At 37.9% G+C, this 11,049-nt stretch overlaps 1 protein-coding gene across 1 annotated transcript in view; it reads right to left on the bottom strand.

The window, feature by feature from the left end:
- Nucleotides 1-6,597: 6,597 nt before the first annotated feature.
- Nucleotides 6,598-11,049, bottom strand: part of Slc25a24 (solute carrier family 25 member 24) — a 30,584-nt gene continuing 26,132 nt past the window's right edge. The window contains 3 exon segments of the mRNA XM_008850442.1: nt 6,598-6,773; nt 7,847-7,997; nt 9,077-9,244. Of these exon segments, the coding sequence (XP_008848664.1) occupies nt 6,598-6,773; nt 7,847-7,997; nt 9,077-9,244 (495 nt within the window).

Here is an 11,049-nt window from a genome sequence, read left to right as displayed (position 1 = left end):
TCTAAAAATTACCTAAAGACTGTGTTAAGACTTCAGTGTTTCAACATTTGTTTAAATTGGGTCCTATCTTTAACACAAATGACAGAATGTATGAATTCCAGTGGGGAGGCTATGGAGTGCTGAAGGGTTAAGACTTCAGTGTTTCAACATTTGTTTAAATTGGGTCCTATCTTTAACACAAATGACAGAATGTATGAATTCCAGTGGGGAGGCTATGGAGGGTGCTGAAGGGGAAGGGGATATAAAGATGATTTTCTGTATGAAACACACAAAAATTCAATTAAAATTTTTTAAAAAATAAATTGGGCCCCATGGAGCTGGAGAGATGACTCAGCAGTTAAGAGCACTAGCTTCTTTTGCAGAGGAAGCAGGTTTGGTTCCCAGCACCCACATGGAGGCTAACAAGTGTCTGTAATCCAGTTCCAGGGCATCTGACACTCTCTTTTGACCTCCATGGGCATAGTACTACATGGGTGCAATTACACACATGCAGGCAATACAATCATGCACATAAAATAATGTTTAGAAAAAAATTATGCCCTGAATACTATGTATTTTAATGTATAAGTTTAATCTTAAAAACAGTAATCATAGAAAGTAGATCAATGTTGTCTATTTATACTTTATAAATAAAATCTCCATCTTCCTTCCTCCCACTAATCTTCTTCCTTTCCTCCCTTCCTTCCTCTCTCCCTCCATCTCTTATCTTTCTTCCTTCATTCTTTCCTTCCTCCCCCTTCCCTTCTTTCTTCTTTCCTGTCTTCCATACTCCCAAGTTAAAAGCCACCAGGCAGGTTTGAGTGAGAAAAACTGCCCAGCAGGAATCAAAAGTGGCTGAGCAGTGTGCCTGGCTGGATTGAGAGGACAGGCACAGACCAGAGAACTGAGCAAGTACTCTGCGGTCTCGTCATGAAGGTAGGCTGTTAGAGAATGGGGCTACGAAACAGAAAGGACTGAGCTACCATTAATCCTGTAGTGTTGTACTGCAAACATGGTGTTAGTGCATTCATGGTTTTAATTTGCAGAGATAAAAATAGAAAGGAGTGTGTGTGGATGCATGTGTACACACACACACACACACACACACACACACAGAACATGTTTCATCAGAAAATAAATGTTCAATGAATGGGGAGTATATAGAGGACACAGTCAGTTTAAAGGGATTCCTAATGGTAAAATCTATAACAAATTGGGCATCAGAATAAATGGTGTTACATTCTATTATAGTCCACTACTAAAATGGGAATCCACCAGTCTACACAATTGTTATAAGAGATGAGAAAAATCCTCTCTATTGTAGAATACCAAATATTGATAGAATTAGAATATCACTAATGGAACAGCAATTTATTCAGGCAAGAAATCAATAAATGTCAAACCAGTGAGAGAAAATTGGATGAAAATTGTAGTAAGTTACCTTGTTTCAAAACAATCTCCTAACAAAATATTACATATTACAAATGGAAAACCAATTTACCATGGAGAAACCTAGCAAATACAACCTTATTCGGATGATCAAAGTTAATGCCACCAGTGACAATACACCAATTACATCACGGACTGCCTCATTAGAAGATAAAATATCACTTCTGTGGAGTCCCAATAAAATGCTCAACCTGAATGCAATCATGAGGAAACGTCAGATAAACCAAAACTGTGGCTAGTCTACAGTGGTTAACCTTTAGCTACGTAAAGATAATGAAGGTCAAGGAATGAATGGAAAACAGTTCTAGGTTGAAGGAGACTAAAAAGTTTAGTGTGTGACCTGAAAGGGCTTGACTGGGACAGTAGGTAAAACTTGAATGGAATCTGAGCACACATGGGTTGCTTCTTTTTTATGTTTCGTGGGCTTATAACTTTTGTAAATTGGCTTTTTAAATGAAGAAAGCCCCACGATCCTTAAAAAGTCAAACTTCCACAGATGGTTAACCTGTGACACATTTTCCTTTGCAAGCGTGACTCTGTGGGACCAGAAGAAAAACAAAGCATTATGTGATACTTTATTAGGTCAGCAGTGAGGTAGAGTCAAAGCCATCCAGGTGATGCTAGAAAGAAGAAACACAAGTCGCTGATGTCTAGTTTGATGGGCAGGAATGAAGCTACAGCAGAGAACTCACCTCCCTGCTTTCTTTCCCCTATACTGCTTCCCAGATGCTGCCAGCATCATAGAGTGGATCGGGATTTAGCTAGGAGGCTGATAGGACTCAGAGGGCTGCAAAGGTGAGTGAAAGCAGCCATTGTCTTGCACCCCTGAAAGACTGTTAGAGCAAAAGAAATAGCTCACTGAGGGCAGAGCACACCGTCCATACTTCACCAGAGAGAATCACAGGGTAAGACTAAGTCAGCATTGTTTCCAAACCATCTCTGTATGATATCATTCACAAAAGATAAACTGAATTCCCCAAATACTTCTTATTTAAGTTGGAAATATTTCATACAAGCACTGACAGGTGAAGTATAGCTTATACAATGGACAGGAAGCAATTGATATTATTTTCTGACCTACCTGTAGAATGTTTTCTACTGAAAAATTTCATAAAGTTTCCAAACTTGTCCAGTACAAGATATTCATTTCAAGATCCCTATACTGTGATTTTTGGATTTTTTTATCCTTATATACTGGAGGTAGCATCCCATATATATGAAGGTAGTATGCTTAACTCTGCAGAAGCATGATCTTTATCTTTATTCTGAGGCATGTTCAGTTTTACTCCATGTCTAGCTCTCACTGGATCTGTTTCCCTGCTTTCCAGCAGGAAGTTTAAAACAAGACAGTTCAAAGGGTAACTGGGAGTGGTCAGGAATGTCTGAGCCAGGAACAAGGATAGAAGTGATGACAGGCTGGAGGAAAGACTAAACCCTGAGCTAGAATTTTATTACAGCACAGGACAGACAAATGTTAAGCTGAAAGAACGCAGAGCTCCTAGAAAAGTCATATTCTCTGCTTGAGAACGCAGGAATTAATAGCACTTTAATTTACAATCAATACAGGATTATTTAAGGGGGAGGGCTAGAGAGATGGCTCGGTCAGTAAAGGTGCTTACCTGAGTTGGATTCCCCAGCGACCACATTAAAACACAAGAACAAAAAATTCATGGTGTGCACACCTATAATCCCAGTACTGGAGAGGCAAAGACAGGAGGACCCCTGGGGCTTGCTGCTCAGCCAGTCTTGCCTGGATAGACAAGCTCCAGGTACAGTGAGAGACCCTATTTCAAAAAAAAAGGTGGAGGCTCAGCAAGACAGCTCAGCAGGTAAAGGTGCTTGCTGTTAGGTGTAACAACCTGAGTTCAATGCCTGGGACCCACAGGATGGAAGGAAAGAATCAAGCCCCCTGCAAAATGTCTTCTGACCTCGACACATGTGTGTGGCACTCACGCAGACAAAATAAACAAATGAAATGTAATTTAAAAATAAGGTACAGGGAGTGAATATGATATGATCAAAATAGATTGTATGAAATTATCAAAGAATTAATTAAATATTATTAAAAATAAAAACAAGTTAGAGAGCAACTGAGGAAGATGCCTGAGGTGCACCTCTGGCTGCCACATATCTATGCACACCCACACACATGTGTGCACACCCACACACGTGTGTACACACCCACACAGAGAAACACACACAAAAGGTGAAGGAGAAACTACAAAAACATTAATTCTTTTCTGTAAGCCACTTCCCCCAATCCTTTTAGAGTTAGGTACTATACTGTAATAATGACGATCAAAGTCGTACGAAGCTTGCTTCCTTGTATTTCTGTAGTATCTTCAAACTCATGGCCACTTACATATTTTCAGCAAGTGGCTGTACTTGAATAGTTGTAATAAGTTTTGAATTGAGAGCAATGCAATTGGTAGGGTGTCCATCTCTTTAAAACATTATTTTCCAAGTATTTTATTTCTGAAAGTAAAGCAGCTGGTAGCAGGGAAGGATGCATGACGTGATGCAGCCAACACCAGAGGGAGCTGTAACTTAGAGACGAAGCATGGCTTTTGGATAAATGTAAAAGTTGAGATGGTACACATGCGGCCAGCACAGAGGAGGGAAGGCAGATGGGTGCATTTTTATTTACTTTTAGCTGTTCATACACTTACAGATCCTTAAAAATAAAAATAAACTAGCAGAAGACAAAAAACGTAAAATACTATGATTTAAAACCTGGGTTAAAACAATTTTTGCTCTTTTTTTAGTGCACCATCTATACTCATCTGCTTCACACTCTGTTAAAGTTAAAAATTAACCAGTGGAAGAAATGTCATAACTTTCTCTTTTCAAATCATTTTACATATTTCAGAAACTATCACAGCAGCATCCTTCCAGCAACACCAAAGGCAAAGGTTCCTGTCGAGTCTGGACTTTCAGAACCCTGGAATGTTGTCTCAGGTGACCCAGCCATCCCTTTAAGCCCTGCAGTATATAAAGTAACTTTATGCTGCAAAAAGGGGCATGAGATAAAGTTTTTAAAATTTATTTTTAATTGTGATAAAATGCACATATCCTAAAATTTACCATCTTAACCATTTTACGTGTAGTTTGGTGACATCAAGTACATTCACATTATTGTGCAACCAGTCTCCAGACCTCTTCATCTTGCAAACCTGCAACTCTGGACCTATTCAATGCTAACTTCCTATTGCTACCTCCCCCTCCCCAGCCCTGGCAGCCACCATTCTACCCTATGAGTCTGATTATGCCAAGTACCGCATATAAGTGAATTATACCGTATTTTTCCTTTTGTTACTCATTTCACTTAGCATAAGATTCTTGAGGTTCATCCGTATTATAACACTTATCATCTTTCAAAAAAATAACATTGCGTTGTATGCAGAGACAATAGTTTATTCATCTGTAGATGCACATTTAGGTTGCTTCCGCGTACTGGTTACGTGGAATGCTGATGTAAACATAGATGAGCAAGTGGCTGCTTGAGACCCTGCTTTGAGGGTTTTTTGGTTTTTTTTTTTTTTGAATAGTGTAAGTAATAGTGCTAGATCATATGGTAATTCTGTTTTATAAGACCAAGGAAATATTTTCCATGGTAGTTTCGCCATGCTCCATCAACAATGTGCAGGGTTCCAATTTCTCACATCTTCATCAACACTGGCTATGTTCTAGGATTTTCTTAATAGTAGCTATTACACTGGGTATAAAATAGAATTTCATTTAGGTTTTGATTTGCATTTCCCTTAGGGTCAGTCAGGGATGTTGAGTAGCTTTTCAATGCTTGTTTGTGCTATTTATATATTTTCTTTGGAGAAATGTCTAATCAAGTCCTCTGCTCACTTTCTAACCACAGTTTGTTGATGAATATGATCAAAGTACATAGTATAATGTATGAACATGACAATGAAATCGATCGTTTTGTACAATTAATATTTGCTACTAAAGTAAACGAAGTAATACAGAACAGACTGTTAACAGTTTAGACAATAGACATCTTATCTTAAAAGTGAGATGCAAGACCATAACGCCATTATAAGTTTACTCAAAGTCAATTCTGTGAGTCTTGAACTCGCTCTCACTGCAACTAAAAACGAAAAAGGATCTTTGGAGATTGGGCAGCTCTGGGTCCCGAATTCAGCCCCTCCTAGCTCCCTCCCAAGAGGAAGGGATAGATGCCCCTACCTCCAGCCTCCAGCAAGAACTTGCAGTTACCTGAAAGGTTTACAATAAGTAGGGCTTTGGAGGACACAACATACAAAGAAGAAATGTTAGTCAACTGTTCTCACAATAAAGTGGAAGAGAAGTTGTGCCCTGAGCAAATCACTCTCCCCAGTTTGTGGAAACAATGTACACAGGAATTTTTCCAGGCTAGGCAGGAGAGGCACACCTTGTCTCAAAAGATGTCAGGAAGGATGTCATCTTCAGCAGGGGAAAAAAGTGGGGGCTGTCAGATGTCTGGAAATTGAAGGACACATAAGGGGCTAGCCAGGGAAGTGAAAAATATGTCATACAAATTCATAATTTGATAGAAGGAATTATGGAGCTGATTATCCATTTTGCTTAAGAAGAGCAACTCCAGTGATTAACCGTAACATCGATTTTTAAATGCACTGATTTTTTTTCCTTCGGCATATAAGACATTTTCTACTTTTTTTTTTTTTTTTTTCTTTTTGAGACAGGGTCTCCCTGTAGTCCCAGCTGACCTGAACTCACTATGTAGACCAGGCTGGCCTCTGCCTCCCAAGTGCTGGGATTAAAGGCGTACGCCACCATGCCCAGCCCATTTTCTACTTTTTTTAAAAAAGAGGAGGAGAGGAGATTATATAAAAAGGCTAACATAAACTCCTGTAGCTGACTGAATGTTTTCTAATGTAACTCTATGCTACATTAAGATTCAATCAAAACTTCGCTGTAGGACTAAAGAGAGAGTAGCGGAAAATGTACGAAGAATTCTGTGAATTTTAAGGATTTTAAATTATTAAAGAACTTACCAAAGTTATTTAATTTTTATATTTTATAATAAAGTCAAAATAATTTTACAATTAGTTGATACTTCTTTCTTTTTTAGGAAACAATAAGATCATGTTGTAACCCAGGTATTACCTTACAATTTAGTGATTATGACAATGACAAAAATTTGATATTCCACTTCTACGTTACTCCAAAAAGTGTTTTCACATTTTCATAAGCCACACAGCCAATGCCCACTGCAGGAAGCAGCTTCATGACGTTAGAGGTGAGACCCCTGTAAAACCCCCATTTCCCTTCTTTGTTATATATTTCTCTAATGTGCTGAATCATGGATATTTCTTCTTTTTCCATGATGGCTATAATTTTTTAAGTATAATTCAACATTTAATATTTACACATTAAGCGAGCCAAAGATAATGAGAATTTATAAAAAGTGAAATCATTTCAGAGTATGCCCCACATACAGATTCTGGTCCTGTGTTGCTCAATATGGTAGCGACTATACATGTGGCTATTTCAATTTAATTAAAATGAAATAAAACTAAAATTTCTGCTCTTCAGTCACATTAGATACAGCAGGCTGGGAGCCTGTAATGAAAAGTACAGGTATAAATCATTTCCATCATTGCAGCAAGCTCCCTTTGACAGGCTGCACATCTTCATGAGAGACCTCACAGAGGCATGTGGACTTGAGACTGGCACAGATAGTTTGATAGAAGAATATATGAGTGATAATGGATAGAGAAATTCTCCATCTCAATCACAATATCAATCCAACTCAAAGCCTACTGCAAAGGAGGAGAATGTAGAAGTTTACCGTCTACCATGGACCATCTTAGTTTCCTCAAGAACATAATAGGATTGTGTGAGGTTTTTTCTTCTTTGCAAAGTGATAAAAAGCATTTTTTAAAATCTATGACCCTAATATTTCATTGAGAGAAACAAACACGTACCCTCCCTTCCACCTAATACCTCCTCCCTAAGCAGACAGAAACATAAAAGAGTTGAGCTCAGTTTCATGAGTATTAAGTCCTGATGCAGAATATGGCGATGGTGCAAAACCTGGGAGATGCCCAGTGTGTCTATGAGTAGCTGCTGATTCAGTTTTAGAAAAGTAAAACCTTTTTTCCTATTGCTTTACATGGTACTTCCTAATCAAAATCACCTTAAAGAGATCCACAGTAACTGAGGGGAATATGGAGATCTCCAAACAGAACTTTGGAGAAAAAAATAACCTCTGAGGCTTACAAAAGTTTCCAACCAAAAGAATAATAAACGCAGGTCTTCTGCTTTAAATCAGTTAGCTTTTGATTTATTTATCAATACTGTAGATTTTTTGCTTTCAAAACAATCACTTCATACTTATTCAAAATATTTCTTACTTTCATGTCTACTTCATTAAAATAGTAAAATAAAACGAAAAACTCACCTTCTGCCTGCATGTGAGTTCTAAGAAGGTTCAGGGGGAAACTGGCTAGCTGGCCACAACTGTGAGACACTATGCTACAGCCCAGCAGGATTATTATCCCAGGGTCCACAGACTTTCCTTCATAATGTTCTAGCCAGTAATTCTTCAGAAGCTGGTAGAGAAGAGAGTATCTTTGATCTTATGACTCTAAGTATAATAAGGTTTCAGTACTTGAGATCTGCACTCTTGCATTTGTATCTCTGTATTCTTTATTTGGTTTTTGTTTTATTTTTGCCTGTTGTTTTCCTTTTCTTCTTTGTTTTGATTTTTAAAAACAATGAAGAGAGGAGGCTGCAATGACAAAAGACTGTGAGCTGTAGAAATGAAAAGAATGGGAAAAATCCCAATATAGACAGCACAATCGAATGTATTTTAACAAGATCACAGAAGCAAGAAAATGACAAAGAATTACATGCTACAATATTGATACTTTACATGTCTACAAAAATATCCAGTTGTATGTGTCAAAATGCTAAGTGAAATGAATTGTCTTTCCCACGATGATGACACTACTTGCCAACATACTGTGCCTGTTCTTAGAGAGCTGTCCTTCCCACACTGAGAATGAGTTTAGGTTACTCTAATCACATGTTCCTGCCTGGCTCTTACAACACTGGCAGATGCTGTGAAGATGGTCTTCCTGAGACAGATGTGTGGTCATGACAATGAAAAGCCTGTAACCCCGCATTGCACTGTCAGGTTTTACTTTAATGCTGTCTCTCATCTCTAGCCCCTGCTTATCCTCTCCTTAATTCTAATCTTTAAACTGAGAAAGAATATTTCCATTTTCCCAACCTTACCTGTATATCAGATTCTTCTGAGAAGTTCAAAAATCTAAACCCTAGACCTTTCTCGAGGTAATGAAATAAGAATACTTCAGGATGTCATCTACTAATTCTGTTTTTAAAGATCCACATGTAAGTGATTCTGATACACATGTAGGGGTAAAAACTATTATTTTATCAGAATTTAGGTCTATAATCATTATTGCTGAGAACTGATTTACCAAAAAATATTAAACAGAAATCACTAGAGTAACTGTCCAGCAAAGAGATGAATCAGGACACTTGGTTTGCTTCTTGGCCAGAGGCTATTTCATGCACGATTGCATATAATTATGTTTTGGAATAAAAATATTGTGTCACATTTCTAAATATAACACATAATACCCTATTTTATGAATGCACTCACCTCATAAACAGCAAGATCTAAGCCTACATAAGGTATAACGCCCAGCAAGTTGGGAACATAAGCTTTGAAAAGATTTCAGATACCCTCTGTCTTCATAAACTTCCTGCTGCAGTCAATAATCCCAGAATACTGTCCAGTTTTACCTCCTATCAGTCTGGTCTTTATTACCTGTGTGTGAAAGAATATAATGAAGATGTATTGGTTAGATCCACCCAGCTAGAAATCCAGTGAGTTCTACTGTATCATCTTTACAGGTTTTACAGAAATCAAAAAAGGTTCGTGTCCGTAACTGCAGCTCTCAGGAGGCTGGGGCAAGAGGACTGCCACAAGTTCAAGGCCAACCTGGCCTACACAGTGACTTCCAGGCAGCTTGGACTGCAGAATGCAATCCTATCTCAAAAACAAACCAAAACAAACAAATAAAAGAAAGCAGTTTTAAGAACACAGAAGATTCTTATGCTATCATACAAAAACCATTAATCAGTGCGCCTTTGGAGGATACATTCACTCAAAATCCTCTGATGTGCTCTAAGGCGAATAAAATGAATTCACTTGCAATGACAGTGATATTACAAATATAAAGTAAATGTAACCCAATTTTTTGAAGTTCATGGTTATATTGAAGTGAAGAATGAAAATGAGAAAAGCACTCCACAGCCTATGAACTATAATCAACACAATTTGGGTTCATTCTGGGCTCATAAAGTAGTGCTCTCATAGAAGCCATTAGGACAACAGTAGGTGCCAGCTGACTCTGTATGATCACAATTCCCATGCCCAGTACAAAAAGAATCATTCTTTGCTGTCTAAATTACCATTCACATATGTAATGTCACTCTATAGGGGCATGGAAGAATGGGCCTTCCAAGCATCCAAGTCAAAAGCTATACACTCTGTTGATGGGGCCTCTGCTCAGCCAGTAGGAAGCCTTTTGTTCCACGGCTTCTTTGAGAGCCAGACATTTCAGATAATCCCATTCTTAAAATTCTCTGTCTTCTGCAGGACAGTGTACTTTCTGCTTACCCAAGAAAATCCTTCCTATCTGATAAACTGGGATGTATTTTCTCCTTACTCTCTAGATTAAGATCATCTCAAAATTTTCTCCATATTAAAACAACAACAACAACAACAACAACAACAACAAAAACAAATGCCAGGCATATTGGCAGAGGCAGGCAGATCTCTGTGAGATGGAGGCCAGTCTGGTCTATATAGTGAGTTCCAGGCCAACTGCGACTACAGGAAGACCCTGTCTCAAAAAAAAAAAAAAAAAAAAAGAAAGAAAGAAAGAAAGAAAAAACAAACAAACAAACAAAACCACTCCATTTCCCTTAGACACCTCCATGGCTTCAAAGAACATGTCTCTGTAGGTGACCCACCAAGACCTGAAATCCCATGTCTCACCATTACATTTGCAGCTGCCTGCTGAAAATCAGAAGTAGATTACCCCAAGTAACTGCTGAAATTAATTGCAAATCTGAGCCATCATTCCTCAGAGTGTGGCTTCTTCCTTCGGTTCTTCCTCTGTAGAGATTAAACTCAGATGCAACTGTCCTCACTCCCCACAGAATCCACCGTTTCTCATTCTTCTTTTCCCTGATTTCCATTTGTCAAGGTACCCATCTTCACAGCATTCTACAGGAGGTAATTTCCCCTAGCCACCATTATATTTAAACTTATCACTTCCATGAGTGACAATAAAATAATTATCAAGATCATATTTCAAGCTCCACAGACTATAATGACTTCTTTTTTTTGATTAATTTATTTATTTTTTTTAAATTATTTACTTAATAACAACATACTTAGAAGAAGCATATCATTACAACACAATTGACATATTCAATAACGGTTTCCTGAGGTAGGATGCATCTCTTTCAAAACTGCCTGTAAATTTTTAGGTTTACAGTTGAATTATTACAGTTATACAATATTGTACTCAGTATAAACCCTATAAGACATAAATTAAATGA

The sequence above is a fragment of the Nannospalax galili genome, unplaced genomic scaffold (assembly GCF_000622305.1).
Source record: "Nannospalax galili isolate Female #2095 unplaced genomic scaffold, S.galili_v1.0 scaffold5, whole genome shotgun sequence".
NCBI classification, from domain to species: Eukaryota; Metazoa; Chordata; class Mammalia; order Rodentia; family Spalacidae; genus Nannospalax; species Nannospalax galili.
Note: the sequence above shows the minus strand (reverse complement) of the source record. Positions and strands in the feature narration are given on the sequence as shown.